Consider the following 16,038-nt stretch of genomic DNA (forward strand, 5'->3'; position numbering starts at 1 on the left):
CAGCATGTGGAGGACCTAAACACCATCCAGACAAATGGAAGGAAATCTGCCAGTTTCCATTGCAGTTTGTTTATTTAACAACTATGTGTGTGAAGAAAGTAAAGGATTTATGAGTTCATGTTTTCCAACAAATTCCTGTCTTGGGAATTGGGAGGCGGGGGAGAATTGATTTGCTCTTTTGTCAGAAGAGTCTTTGACCCACAAATATGATTCTGTCAAATGGCTAGCTCAACTCTGTGGTATACTATTCATAGTTCTTTTCTCTGTGCTATATAATAGTGATTCCATATTCACTCGTGCAAATTATTACTTGTGACAAAAGTATAGAATTAAAACAAGCAAGTGTCCCTTTCTTTTTAAGGCACTATTCACTTTTGAATATTTTGTTCTTTAAAAAAAAAAAAAAAAAGCTGCAAGGACCATGCAAACTGCATGAAGAGCTTGTCTAAAAGACCATATGTAAATACGCAAGCTACTGCTATAAGCTGGTGTATTTAAAGTAATTATGGTCTCTTGAATTGATGTGGTTATAGAGTAATGGAGATGATTATTCATAAAAGGATTTAGACATAGCTGTAGGATACTTTATTTATATAAAAGGTATGTAGAGCACTTTATATACCACTGAGATGGTTTAAAGCAATAAAGAAAATCATACCTCCAGTGGAAATGTGTACTTTTGTACCAACTAGACTGTCTGTGGTAGACCAGATAAAGTCACTGTACAAAGCAAGAGAAACCAGTGGAAAGCTTTTTAGCTCTGTCATAATAATAGTAAGGCAATAAAGATACTTACCGTAAAAGTTCCTGTGGAATGGAAAAGGCTTTGGCTTGTTCTCAGGATGGGGAGGAAAAAAGGTGCCATGAGAAATATTTGAGAGATCTAATTTTGTTGAAATTAGGAATGCGTTTTTTTCCTCATTTCAGTGTTGAAGAACATGTGAAAAACAATTATGATAATTATTATGTTAAGGTTTTAAACTTTTTTGCTTGTTAGAGTTTTTTTTTAAAAAAATGTTTTGAAATACGGCTTGACTGATTAAAAAGCAGGAAAATTAAAGTAACTCTGTATCCGTAATAGGCACTTCAAGTGACTTCAAGTATGGACTGCTGCCGGGCACTTCAAGTGACTTCAAGTATGGACTGCTGCCGGGCACTTCAAGTGACTTCAAGTATGGACTGCTGCCGGGCACTTCAAGTGACTTCAAGTACGGACTGCTGCCAGAATCTTGGCCAAAAGAAGCTTGGGAAAATGGCAAGTATATCTGATAGAGAGGAGGTTGTTTTTTGCCTCAGATATGAGCTCTTTATTTTCTGTGTCACTGCTGGTAATGTTTGATTAGTTTATGCATAGATTTATATAATAACCTTCTCTCATACCTTTCTGGGAAATGTAAATAGTACTGCTTTCTTGGAGAGAGAAAAGGGAGTTCAAATATATGGAAGAGTTAAAAACAGAACATAATTTTTATAAGCTCTTGTATTGCGCATGAGTATGAAGATACCTGAAATTTCTAATGATCTAATAGCTTTCCCCCCCTTCAGTAAGCTAACTATAGCGGGCTTTAAAATCGAACACTTGTTTGATGAAGATACAAGTTTAAATATAATTTTAAAAGTATACTAGATCTCCATATGTACTTCTCAATACACAAATAAAAACTTTGTTGCGTTAAAGGTTGTGAATTCAATGCAGCCATAACTAAAGCCCTGTTCAGTCAGACCTGTGTCGTATGGCCAGCTTCTTACAGTTTTTGTGCCTCACTTAGATAATTGCTTGCTTGAATTACTGTAACTTTTTTCCTGTCTGAAAACACTTGGAACATACCAAAAAACCACCACATCTAAAACTGCTATTGCTAGATCCTTAAAATACACAAACCCTTTAGTAAAAAGGGGATCATAAGGACGTTGGATTGGGATTGGGTAATAAGAATGCCTGCCTCTTCTCTGTAGTACTTAGATATTACTGGGATGTGGTTTATATTTACTTTTAATATTTTTGTTTTTACAAGGGAAGAAATTGAGTCATAAGAAGGTGAAATTCACTAGTGGGCCAGGGATTAGAGCCCAGGTCTTCTGCAGTCTTTCTGTTCTTGAACTGTTAAGTTCCTGTATCTGTTACAGCCCTGATGGCTGTGTCATACTTGTGTTGATGGATACAAGACTACAATTTGAAACCCTTTGAATTTCTTACCTTTTTCTTCATGTAAGCCATTATAATATACATAGGTGTGTTGACTTTCGGCTTCCATGAGTGCTCAGAAATAGCAAGGTAAACTTTTGGAAACTAGCAAAACTTAACTTTCATCCCATGATGAATTTTGAAGCTTTTTAACTGGAAAGTGGTGTCTTATGTTAGATACAGGCATGCAGGTCTGTGCATGTGTATACAATTATTTTTGCTTTCCTCCTGCCAGCATGAACTTCAGTGACTCTTGTACATACAGTCACGTGGCCTTATCCAGTGCTTTTCGGACTCTTTCTTTTGTAGTCAGTTATGATTATGTTCATAAGTTCCTGTGTCACCTGTAGTAAATATATCTATCCTCAAAATAACCCATGTATTCTTGTGTGGCCTTCTGTGTAACTGTCACAGCATCCTGTGCCTTTTTTTATTTAATACAATAATATGCTCTGGTGGTAAACCTCAGTCTTATACGTATCCTTTGAGCAAGCTGCATTATCCCTGGTTCAAGGATATAAATAGCTCCCTTCCCTCATAAGAAAGAACTGGGGTACTACTACTTCCAGAAGTTATTTCTGCCTTCATTATTTCTTATTCTGTTAAACCAAATTAGATTTTGAGAAGGGATTAGCTAAGATCTGAGCCAGTAACTTCCTTTTTATAGCTGTTTCAGAATTATGCTACCTCTTACTGTCCTACTCCTTTTGTCATGTTTATTTCATATTTGATAGATATATATGTATGTATGTATATATATATTTTTTCCTCCTTTGATGCAGATTCAGGTCTTGGCAGGCAGCTCCTGCACATAATTCTTATTAAAATGTTGGGAGAGAGATCGTAACTGGCTAAATGTCATAGAGACCTAGAGGGTTTCTAATCCAGAATGAAGTGTTTTCTAATATAGGTGACCTCTAGAAAATGGAATAGTGCTGGTGAATTTATATGAGAGATCAATCAGAGTATCGGAGAATTCTTCCTATTTTTAACTAAGTTACCAATTTGTGAAATCAGACTTCTCTTCAAAGAACTGATCTGTACTCTTGTACTAAAAATTCCTTGTTTACTAATAGGTATTTTTCTAACAAAATTGTAAGTGCTGGACCTACCAATTTTTGTTCTTTCTGATTTGGCTGATGAAAAGTAATGTGGGTACTTCTTTGTTCTGGCACCTGTTTGTTGCTGGGTGTCAGGTAGAACATATCCAAATAGTTCTTCCTTTTTTTAATTTTTTTTCCCATCATCTTTTTTTATTAATGGCTTGTTTTCTTGTAGGTGATTCCTCTGCTTTAATCATGAACAAGTTGAAGTGTCCACACTGTAATTATGTAGCCAAATACAGAAGAACACTAAAGAGACACTTACTTATTCACACGGGCGTGAGGTCTTTCAGTTGTGACATCTGTGGGAAGCTGTTTACTCGAAGAGAGCATGTAAAGAGACATTCCTTGGTAAGCAACAACAAATATATGTGTGTGTGTGTGTGTGTGTATGAGTGTATAAATTTGAGTTTTTTTAATGCTCTCGGATATTTTAGTAGTTGGCATAAACACTGTTCACTGATTTGTCATCGTGTAGTTTTATCTTAATCTAAAATGGATGAAGATAAACACATCTGTGTGGTAACTATGCCTCTTAATTCTTAATGGCAACTACAGTGTCAGCTCAGTTAAGACCATCTGTGGAATTCTGATAGAGCTAATTTCAAGATGATTTGAAAGTGACGTAATAAAAAAATGCAGTGTATTTAAGTATTCTGTAGATAATAAAAAGAAACTTTGGCTTAATATTATAGCAATAGAATAGCACATTCGTTCTGTAATGCTACACCACTGTTCTCAGTGTGGGCACCCTGTTAATCAACTGTACAATATCTTGAGGTTGTTCTGAAATACTTATTTCACAGGCAAATGATGCTATAGTATAAAATCTGTTTTAAGATTTAGGTTAGAATGAAAAATATTCAAGATGCAGAGAGTAAATGTCCTTCTGGCTTGCATTCTATCAGTATGAAAATCAACAGTTGAGTTAAGCCTGTTCTGTGCGTGTTATATAAATTGAGATTTGATTTGAGTTTTGTTTATCTGAGGATCCAGAGAAGTATACCTGTCCTGGGTATTTTGTAGGTAATTTCTATCTAGTCAATAAGGAAATTGATGAGACTTCATTATAATTTTTACAATAGAAAATCAAAGGTGTGTTTTAGGGGAATAATGAAAGCAAGATTCAAGCTGTGATCTTATGAAACTCATTTTGCAAAATGTTTTGCAAATATTCAAAATAAGTTAGTACATGGATTGGGATAAATTGGACTTCACCCATTTGGAGATTTTGATAGCTTTCCAGATTTCTTTGAGAATCCATGGACCACCTTGTTCTCTCATGAAGGTGTTCCATAAGGTCTCCCTTGCCTAGCTGGCTTTTTTGTTCATCAGTGAGTAGAAAGTAGCAGTGAACTTCCCAGTTTTAATGTGGATGCTGAAAAGAGCTGACTAACTCTTTCTAACCCCTGTGCAATCATAACACAGTCTTTCAGTTACCCAGTGATATTTTAAAAAGTAAAAGATAAGAGAGTGTTCTGAATCATATCAGAACATCATTCTTGAAGACACTTGTTTAGACTGCACTAGTAATTTTTAGTATTCTTTAAACTGCTCTACAGTTAGGAACTGTCTATGTTAATAGCTCCTAAGTGATTTTTTTTTAAAGTCAACATTTTTCTTGCATGTCCCACTGGACTTCTCTCAACTTAAATATATATCCTTCCATCCTGCAACTGCTGCTTCTGTTCCTGCTCTCATACCACCTGGTGAAGGCTTAGATGCCTGAAGGGATGGGAGGACCTACGTATTAGTGAGTCTAAAGGACATTTTGTTCCCTAGCAAATGTAGGTGACTGCAGTGTTGGGGGTGGTGATGGTACAGGGCGATTCTCTGGGCAGAGGGGTTAAGGTCATTATCACCTTTTTGGTGGTGAAGTGAGGCAGCTACTGCACTTCTTCCTTTGTGGCTCACTAGAGAAAACAACAGCAGTGGGCTGTAGACTTTTTGCCAGCATCAGCAGAGTGGGACTTCAGGTTTCTATCCTGCAGTACCTGATCAGGTCTTGTAGCTGAAGACTTTTTTTCTCCAGGGAAAGAGGTGAAGTCAGACAGGGTTAAAACAGCTATTGAGTAAAGCCCAGCCCAATCCTGTGCCTGACCTAAAGTGTGTTCTTGCTGGATGGGTTCAGAACCCTTGTTTTTGTTCTTCTTTTTCTTCCACTCAACAAATACCTCACATAAGCATTTTGCTTTGTGTGTAACATTATTGTAACAAATCTAGACACGGGGAGGGGGGGGGAACAAATCCACAACTGGCTATACAGATTATACGGAGGGATTGAAGTGACTGTATCTTCACCTTGTTTTTTCCTCATCTGGGTAATAATTTCCATTTTATTTTAAATGGCATCTTTTTGAAGATGACCTTAAGTGAGATATTTAAACACACAGCTGTAACTTGTTGTAGGGACACCAGATACAAGAATTTGTTCAACTTAAAAATTCTTCCAAGATGGGTAACTGGAATTCACGTTTCGGCTCAGTTAAACCAGTATTCCATGTAAATAGCATTTCTTGTCAGAGCAACAAGTCCATTTCTGCCTTTTCTTAAAATGCATCTCTCAGCAACTTTGTAACAATTGCATCATTAGTTAAAGATAAAAATTATGATTAATCAAGTTAGTGAACAGCAGTCTTCTAATTTTACACATAAGCTTGCTCTACATACAGGACAAAATAAAATTGAAGTGGAAAGGTGTTGTGGGGTTTTGTTTGGCTGGTTTAAGAGTTGGGTTGGGGGGGGGTTGGTTTGGGGTTTTCGTTTTGTTTTTGTGGAAGAGGCACCTTTCAGTTTATACAGAATTTAAACTCTTGCTTGTTCTTAATGTTTCTGGAGCTTAAAATTATAAAGGCAATTTGCTACATAAGGAGTCCATGTATTTTGGTACTGTGTGCAGCATAAGTGCATATACCATGCTCATTGCCTCTGAGTCTTGTTCTGTACAGTGCGAGTAGCCATGAAACGAACCCTGACCTGTTTTGAACAGTAAGCAGGAAGTTTGGGTGTGGGCAACAGCCCTGCTGTGTTAATGTATCTTTAGCAGCACTTCTCGCAGTGTTGGGAGTCTCTTTCTGTAGGGTTCAAAAAAAAAAAAAAGAATGTTTGTATTACTAATTATTATTAATACTATTCTAACATTACATGCAAATGCAATCTGATACACATAACTCCAGTTGTTAATATTTCTCTTCCTTAGGTGCATAAAAAGGATAAAAAGTATAAATGTATGGTGTGTAAGAAGATCTTCATGCTAGCAGCCAGTGTTGGAATAAGACATGGATCTCGACGCTATGGAGTTTGTGTAGACTGTGCAGATAAATCTCAACCTGGAGGGCAAGAGGGAGTAGACCAGGTGCAGGACACAGATTTCCCTAGGGATGAAGAATATGAGGAAAATGAAGTGGGAGAAGGTGATGAGGAGCTTGGTGATGACGTGGAAGAACAGAATGACCAGTCCCGATGGGATGAATCTGGGGAAGTTTGTATGCCTTTAGATGACTGACAGAGCATATGGCTTCAGGGTGCCGCAAATGGACACTATATGGATTGACTATTTGGATTTTTGGACTGAAGGCTTGCAAAATATGGTACAGGCTGGATGGTAGTTATGTTGCTGTGAAAAATGTAGGGTCAAAGCCTTATAGCAAAAAAGGATTATTAATTTTTTATGATATTTGCACAGGACTGTACAGCATACAACCATTTGGTTGAATTATACAGAGTCCTCACATCTACAGTCAGTTATCAAAAGAAAAATGTATTTTTTATTATTTATAGGATATAGCTATTTGGGTCCTATTCAGACATAGTAGTAACTGTACTTATTATGTTACACATTCATGTATCTGTTAACATGAATGAAGAACATGAATTGCAACTTGGTATGGAAGTACAAAGACAGCTTCCCCAAATCCACTCGTAGTTTGTCAGTGAACCAGTGAAGCTAATTTGGGCTGGTGGCTCTTGTTTCCACAAGCATGTCTTTGCCATACAAACCTTACCTCTCCCTTACTCTAATAAGTGAAAGCCAATCATTTAAAGATGCATCATGGATAATGTCAACACCCTACTGAAATTTGGTTTTAAAAATTTTGGCTCTAAGCCAGTACGTGGTATAGGTGATAAGCACTGGAGAAGTTAATAATGGCATTAATTTAGCATCTGTTTCTTCACAATTTTGAATTTTAAAGAAGGTTGTTATTGTTTCATCAGTTCCAAAATAATCTTGCAGAAGAAATGACCAGTAATGAAAGTAATAGCCTGACTAGAGCGTGAGTAACTCTTCTGCTGCTTAGTCAGAAGAGATAGTCATGCCAAAAAGTATCAGATTGTAATAAAGCTTCCCCTCCCCTCCCCGCCTCACCCCCCAACCTTTTGACTCACCTGGTGTATACCTCAGTCCCACAGAAAAAAATAAAAATGCAAGGAATGGAGAAAGTGTCATATTAAACAACTTTTTGGTTGATAATTTCTTTCTTGTCCGCTTTTTGGCTAGTTTATGCGATATGCATCGGACACTAGGCCGTTGAGCCCATTGTTCGTCATTAAAATGAACACAAGATACTTTTTAATTCTTTTGTATTTAATGGGTTGTTGCTAGTGTTTAATATAAACAAAATACGTTTAACTTGTTGACTTAATTTGCTGGAACTTTTTTAAAAAACAGAAACAAAAGAAAAAGTCCAAAACAAAATAATGCTTTTTGAGTTGTCTGCTTTTCAGAATGATATGCTCCCTACGCTCTTTCTTTCAAATTTTCAGGAGGCATTGAAACCTGAATTTTTGTAGCCATGCAGAATTTTTTTTCCTAAACTTCTAATATTGTACCAATGATTTCAAGCCTCTTTCATAGGGAGGGGAGGGCATTACATCTTTATCTTCAGCTCCTCTGCTTTGCCTAGCCTAAGGCAAACGAACTTAAGCAAGCATTGGAACGATACATCTGATGTACTATTATATCACAGTGAGTAAATCTGCAGAGCATTTATCATAATACATAGCTAGGCCAGTGTGACAGTACTGTATAAAAACCAATTGAGGGTCACCATATTTTTCAGCTTTGTTTTAATTTTGAAGTAAGTATATTTTTTCCTATTTTATATCAGGTAACTAAATTATGCTAGTTGTGCGGATAACTTTGAACTATGCTTTGACGGACAGAATCATAATGGTGCTCCATCTGATCAAAGTTGGTATGTATTTAAAGAGACAAGCTTTACTGTTGTCTTTTACAGCAGTAGAACAGTAACATAATGTTAAGACATTGTATTTGCTGGTTGCAGCTGAGAAAAGTTGAACTACAGTTATTCGGGAATTAAAATGCCTTTTTTTTTTTTTAATCATCCATTTATTTCATTTGTAGTTTCCACATCATTGTAAACCTGAGAGATGATTAGTTTGGTTTTTTTTTTGGGGGGGGGGCGCGCTTTTTTTTTTTTTTTTTTTTAAACACTGAAGAATACATCTTATTCTCATTGTTCTAGACTGAAATGAGTAATGTGTAATTCTGGTGGGGTCCAAAGTAGAAATTAGTTGGACAAAGATGATATGAATGAAAAGTATTTTAAACGTTTAAGTAATGTTCTGCTTTGTGAATATGTAAGTATAGCATAAAGATTTTTTTCCATCCCATTTATCCCCTTTAAAACCATAGTTTACAATTGGTAGATCTGTCTATATATATAAAAAAAATATATATATATATATGAAATTCACCTAAATCTGCTTTATTAGAATACTGCTCACTTAATGCTTAGAAACTGGACCTGGCTCTACATTCTTAATGTATTTTCCTTTTTTTGTTTTGTTTTTTTTCTCAAGATATGAACTTATTCTCTTGGAACTGAATCTTCTTTTACTACTTAAATCATTTATGTATATCTGGTAAATTATGACCAAATTTGTTGTTAGACTGCATACAGTAAATTGAAATATACACTTGGTACACTACAGAATTGTTGTGCTTTTGTTCTGGTTATATTTTGAAAAGCAGGATTTAATAGAAATCAGTGTTATTTATGAATACTCGGATATTATTCATTGGCGTTAATATTCTTTTGCATTGTGACAATCATTGTTTCCTTGGTAATACTTAACTGCTTGCCTTTAGGAGTTGCATGTAATTGCCCTTGGTGTAGGGTTGGAGGGAGAGGGATGACTATTTAAATGTGATATTAGCTCTTTAGCCAATGGTGTGAAATAGTTTAATGGAGATCCACTGTTCTCATGTTTAAGAAACAAAAGGATTTGGATGTTATCTGAAGTCTGGATTCCCTGAGCTGTTTGTTCAGAAGCTATTTTAAATAGATTACTTTATGATCAGGGGAGCTCTACAATAATAAAAGCAAATCTCCTAAGAATTACCTTAAAAGAGACAGCTCGAGTTTCTTTACTGGTACAAAAAATAGGAAGAAATTTCTCCACTAGCAGTTGTCTTCCTCTTAAGAACTGCTGGAGCTAGGCTGTAGTAAATGTGGAAGTGAATTTTAGTAACAAAAGACTACTGCTCTTAATGTGTCTCCCTTATCAAATTAAACCTTCTAGAAAGCTACCCAGTCCTTCATTTTGTCTTCTGATGAAATAATTTTCAAAGCATGAGTCTGATATTGGCTCATTTGGCACAATGTGATACATGCTTCTTTTTATAAAACTACTATATTACAAAGAAAGACAAACACAGAATTTTAATTTTGGGATTCCCCCCTTTCCGAGACTATCTTAATATAAAGAAATGTTGTGGAGGCAGTGGGGTTTTTCTTCCATTTTTTGCAAACGGTGGTGATTACCTTTCAGAAGTAAATATACAGAGCACTTTTTGGCAGGGAATCATGATGAAGGACAAAAGTAAATAAGTGTATTTATTTTGATAAGAAGTCCCTATCGCAGTATGTGTGCGATAACTTAAAGTATAATGTAATCTTAAGCCGATGTGGAATTAGTTATTACAGTGCATTTTTCAGTAGTAAGTCAGATGCATCTTGAATGCCAAATGAAGTTTTCTTCAATCATTTGCAGACAATTCTCATAGTTAAATTCATAAAACAGATCTCTTAGTAGAATTATTTTCTGAAGTGAAGTTATTATTGGAAGCCAAAGCTGATACTTGATTACCAACACAATGATGCATCACTAAGGAGCAAGGATTGAAAATATTGGTGCTAGTACTAAATAATTGCATTTTGAGATGCATATACTTATGTGAATGCACAGTTTTGAGATATTACTACAATACAGTAGTAATTTCCCTCTCTTCTGAGAGGAGTGAGCATCATCAGGTGAAGAAAAGTTTGGGGCCAGGACACTGGTATCTGGTAGGCTTCTAGCTGTGCGTTACTGGAGTAATTCTGTTTATTGGAAGGCACTTTCTTTGCCTAGCTTTAAGTTGGTAAGGCTTTTAATAGGATTTTCTTTAATGAAGGCAGTCTCTCCAGTTTGAGTTCTGCATTTTCTAAGTTTTTGTTTCACTTGGCTTTTTCTGTTCTTGCCACTAAGCAAAGCAAGTCTCCCAGCTATTCCAAAATATTTCTGTAGTCTGCTGACTCCTTACAGGTGCAGAGTTCACTTTGCAAGAACTATCTCAGAGGCTGGTCCTTTTTACTTCATTATTTTTAAATGGCTTTGGAAACCACTAAGAGAAATGAAAACAAGATAATTCCCTCCCCCCCCCCCCCCCCCCAAGATTTACAGTGCCAAAAGGAGGTGGAAAAGGGGGGGAAATGACGAATGCAATGTGATAGGAAAAAGGCTTTTGGATTTGAGTTACTACAATGTCTCTTATTCTGGTTTACTACTTGAATGTTTGGACAATTGACTATTTCTATTTCGTACAATTTGTTGACAGCCTCCTAATGAAGAAAATATCAAAGAATCCAATTTCCATTTTATTTAGTGTCTCCATAAAGTAGTTCAGGCTCTGCAGAGATAGTACCCTGTGGTAGTTTGCAGGAGATATTTTACTATATATGCGTCTCTTAGCATGGCTCCTCAGTATGTAATCTGTTATCTATTTTTTATTTGGCAAAAATGTTTGTTCCTTGGAGCTGGAATTTCTCTCTTCTATGTTATGATAGCACATTACTATCTTTCACAAAAGAGTATGCTCAAAGGTAAACACTGACATGCTGGATAAAAGGAAGTAAATTGGTTTTAGTATAGTATTACTTTAACAAACCTGTAATAAAATACTAAGCCTTTTGTAATAAAGAAAATACAGGTTTGAAATCCAGGGGCAGAAGCATTGCTGAGCACTTCTTTAAGATGTTGAAGATCCTTGTCTGGATCCCACGTATAATTTGCTATGTTTTTTTTTTTTTTTTAATGTTGCTATGTGAAAAGGGTAAAAATATATTAGAAGGTTCCTATGACTTAGGAAACTGGAAAATAAAATTGGCTTAACAAGTACCTTATATTTAACATTATTGGAGTCTGAAGCCAATGCTTAAGAAAACAAGCTCTAAATAATGTTTGGGATTTTTTTTGTCTTTTTGTTTGTTTTCTAACTTACCTGAATTGATTTGGATTAGCCAATTCAAAATGCAGACATAAATACTTTCTCACTAAAATATTGGTACGTAAACATAATTTCAAGAATTCTAATAATATGTGCACCAGTCTCAACTTACTTGCAGTATGTTGGCTTTATCTGTGCTCTGCCCCTTTCCCCCTGCCCTCCAAAGCAAGTACAGAGAGATTTCTTTGGGTGTCTTAGTGTTAACATACAATCCTCTGCTGCAAATGACTTACTATAAAAAAGCAACTAGTTGTTTTAAAATGATCTGCCTTATTATGACTGTAGATTAAAATATAGCCTTAAAGTAAATTCTAAGTACCAGCATCCCCAAAAGGATATGTATACCTAAAACTGGATTTTAGACAAACGTTCAGTGCAACATTGTGCAGATCACTTAAGGGATACTTTAGACAGAATCTAATGCATGCCAAAAGGATTGGAGCCCTTACACAATGCACTCATACCGCGTGTGCCTGAAACACTGCTGTGTGGTGGTGTGCTCCCTCTCTGCAGCCCATCTGACCTCAGACACTCGCTTTTGGTGAGAGGGAGCCCGGCTTTCTCTTGGGCTTCTCAAAAGCTAAATAATGCTGGAGGAGAGTTTGAACTGATCCTTGGGTTTCTATCATCCACCTAAACAAGTGTTACCTTTTGGTAGGTTATGCAGAAGTGGGTTCCTTCAGTGGCTGAGTTGTTAGAAGGAGATAACCCTGTGTCAGTTCTTTCAAGGACAGATGTAAATGATTGTCCTGTAGAGAAATTTTTAAGTTCTGTATCTGTATAGATAAGTCTTCTTGCACCTCTTGACTTGGATAGCAGTATTTTATGAGGACTAAGGCCTCTCTGTGATTAGCTTTCCCTATGAGCCAGCATTCCACAGCTTTCTATTTGATCTGAAGGGTGAAACACATGAGAAAATTGTCTTTTTTAGGTGAGAATAGCTCTGGTTTGGTAGGGCCTGGGAAGAAACTTGTAGGCCATTAACCAGACTTCTCTGTTAATACAGCAGTTGGTCACATACTCTTAAAATCATCTGAGCAGTGTTTTTCAGGGAATTGTTTTCATGTTTGAAGAACGTTTTCAGCTTGTGAATTAAGTGGCAAGTAGTAGTAACGTGGTATTTTATTAAATTTTTGTAAACTGGTATATTTTGTGCAAGTGTGATAGGAAAAGAAAGTTTCACGTTCAACCAAATAGCATTAGCTTTGTAGTTATAGCTAAAAAAGAGCAGCAAGAAAGAAATATGCTTATATGAAAATTCAGCAAATTCAATCCAATTATGTAGGAATTAATATTGCTGACAGGAAGCAGTTTTAGAAGATAAACTGCAAAGGACCTTGCAAGTTTGTAGTAGGGTGATGAGAAGATTCAGTGTTGAATGAGATGGTCTCTAGCAGCTTTCTTAATGGACATGAAGTCTTGCTGCATATATCAAGGATAGGAAAAGATGCTTATCTTTGCAGCATCGTTAAGTTAATGTTGTAAAAATCTTAACTGTTGAAATGCTGTCCTTTGAGAAGGATAACTTGCACTTGAAACTTTTTAATTTAAGCAGTCAACCTCTTTTTAGCCCCTGCACTTGAAAACACCTACAGGATTAACAGTTAAACTTGTGCTGAGAAATAGCCCTACTTATGTTCAACTCAAATGAAAAGGTGTTTTGAGAACGTAAGTGATTATGCCACTTGATAAAGCCTTTATTTCCCAAATTCATACAGCGGAGACGCAATACTAGTTTAGTTCATTCAAAGATTTTCTTGATACTGACTGCCAAACTGTCAGCTTCTAAATCTTAGGCTTTCAAAAGCTTTCAAAGAAAGGTTGTTGCCTAAATACTGAAATAGCATTTCTGTCAAGATATTATTTATATGGCAGAAAAAATAATCTCAATAATTACTTTATACAGCATCATCTTCATACAGTTAGAATGAAACTGAAAATGCATTTTTCATGTTCAAATTCTAGAAGCATTTTGTCATTTCAGTGGCTTGTTAGAACCAGGCAGCTTGGTAAGAAATGGTAACTGCATTCCACTCCTTTTAACTCTAACAAATACCTCCTGGAGGGGTTGCTTTTTTTCTTTATTCAGTGAGTATATGCTGCACTCTGCCAAGATACAGTCTCCCTAGGTTCCAGCTCCCTCAAACAAGCCGTAAGTTCCTTTTCCTGGGTAAGAACACAGAATGTTATCAATAAAGAAGTGTCATAAGTGTCATTCCTACCTAGGAATTTTTTTCATAAAACTGAGAAGTAAACTTTTCAAGTGTTGTTTTAATTGAAAAATCCTTTTATGTTAAGGGTTTGTTTGGTTTTTTTTAAGGGATATCAATTTCATGGGTGATTTGCCTGCTCTTTGTTGTCTTTCCATCTTTCTGCAAGTTATTCTCTGCATACATTGTAATCAGATAATTGAGGTAGTAGTATTAATATGTCTGTGCAGCCAGTGGATTTCATCTTCTTTCTCAGAAATCTAGGTAATTGGAAAAGGGAGAAAAGGTTTATCTTTGATTTCTGAGTAATTAGAATTTAGAAAGATGCTTCCTTATTAAACCTTATCTTGGTAAAGAAATTTTCATTACTAAATGCTTATGAACTGCACCTATATAACTTCTGGGTAAGTTAGCATAAGTGACCATTGCCATGTTTAATTAAAAAAAAAAAAAACTTCTTTCAAATCTGCTGAAGTTTTAATCTCAAAATCATTTCTTCTTTCATCCCTTTCACATACATTGCATAAGAACTTTAGAGCATCTACTCACTTTCTAAAACCAACAATATATGAATGTATAACGTTCACAAAACAGTCATTAATAGCACTACCTGTTGTATAATTCTGCCCTAGATTCTTGAAATTCTGTCTTTACTTTCTGGAAGATGTGTAAAGGAATAAGGTATGCGCTATATGGGGGGGGGGGGAAGGGGGGGAACCTTGTTACCTAGTCTGTGAGAAAGTATTATATTCATACGACATGTCACCCTGGAATTTCTTGCATGTTCCTCTGAAGCATTTCAATTTTGAAGCCTGAATGGTAGAACAAAGAGACCACTCATCTGATCTGATACAGTAATTTTTGTGGTTTTATACCATATAAGTAAATGAAAATAGGATCTCATTATAAATAGTGCTGCACAACTCTTAACTATGGTTGTTGTTTGCACTGCTTAAGTAATAGTAGCTATGGAAGTTTTGTAGCCTGATTACAGCACTTGACATTTTTGTCCATTTATGCCAGAACTTGTTTGGTAGTCTTGGGGAAGTTATTTCACCCTTGTGTATGTCCTTTCCCAGTTATATCACTTTTTTTTTTTAAACTGAGATACTTTAGAAAGCTCTCCAAAGTAGTGAGAAAAACACTATCCAAGAGCTGAGCATTAGAGTACTCATAAATGTGTGACATTTAATGAGAATTATTGAAGGTTCTTACTCTTTGATGTAGGTTTAGAAAAGAATCTAAAACTAAATGTGGTTTTAAGTTACCACATCAAATGGTTTAACCTTAGAGTATATCCACTGTGATGGAGGATGACTCATTTCTTTATCATAGGCTAAAATCTCAAACAACTGTTCTCCAAGAAGCACTTTACCTGTTCCTGTAGTTGAGAAATATCTTGCACTAAATACGTTTTTTCTGTTCACATGTTGGAAATCTTCAGTTGAGCTCATAAGTATCTTTTTGCTAATTCTGTTAGCTGGCTCTAAAATTAGCTGGATCTGAAGATCCACATTCTTTTTTTTTTTTTTTTTTGGTGAGATGTAAAAACTATTGAAGAAGTTAATGGAGTTAGGGAGAATTGGGTCTGTAATGCTCAAAGTGAGCTGATAGTTGCAAAACTTGCTCGATTTTCTCAATGTGATAATGCTAATTGAGAAGTAAACAGTGGAAAGAATTATGAAATTCTTCTACACTAGTATCTTTTACTGGGCTTGCTTGGGTTTTTTTGTGACACTGTCTTGCATTTGCTTGTGTTAATGAAGATGTTTGGCTTTCCCCAATGCCTACTTGAAGGTATAATGGTTACAGTAAATATTTAAATGACTACATCGTGGACATTGGCCACACAATTCCAATTGTAAATTGCCTGCAAATTGTTGAGTCCTGAAGATGGCTAACATGATGGAGGTGTTATTAGATGATTTGCAAAGAAACGAAACAAACCTTTTAGTTTTGAACTTGATGCTGGGATCTTATGAGCCACTCTTTTTGGTCATTTTAGATGAAGCATTTAAAATGTAGTTT

The 16,038-nt window shown here is 35.7% G+C and overlaps 1 protein-coding gene across 3 annotated transcripts in view; it reads left to right on the forward strand.

Moving 5' to 3' along the window:
• The window catches only part of ZBTB10 (zinc finger and BTB domain containing 10), a 29,928-nt gene extending 21,194 nt beyond the window's left edge, over positions 1 to 8,734 (forward strand). Inside the window, exons 3-6 of one of the 3 annotated variants that reach the window (XR_010883313.1) lie at positions 1,082 to 1,255; positions 3,464 to 3,639; positions 6,488 to 8,254; positions 8,397 to 8,734. Coding sequence is in view for 1 of the 3 variants with exons in the window: in XM_067290576.1 (XP_067146677.1) it covers positions 1,082 to 1,255; positions 3,464 to 3,639; positions 6,488 to 6,793 (656 nt within the window). In the remaining 2 variants the exon portion in view is untranslated. Of the gene's footprint in view, positions 1 to 1,081; positions 1,256 to 3,463; positions 3,640 to 6,487 lie in introns of all 3 variants that reach the window. The other 2 variants (XR_010883314.1, XM_067290576.1) reach the window with 2 other exon arrangements.
• Positions 8,735 to 16,038: the final 7,304 nt, after the last annotated feature.

This window comes from Apteryx mantelli, chromosome 2 (genome assembly GCF_036417845.1).
Source record: "Apteryx mantelli isolate bAptMan1 chromosome 2, bAptMan1.hap1, whole genome shotgun sequence".
Taxonomy (NCBI): domain Eukaryota; kingdom Metazoa; phylum Chordata; class Aves; order Apterygiformes; family Apterygidae; genus Apteryx; species Apteryx mantelli.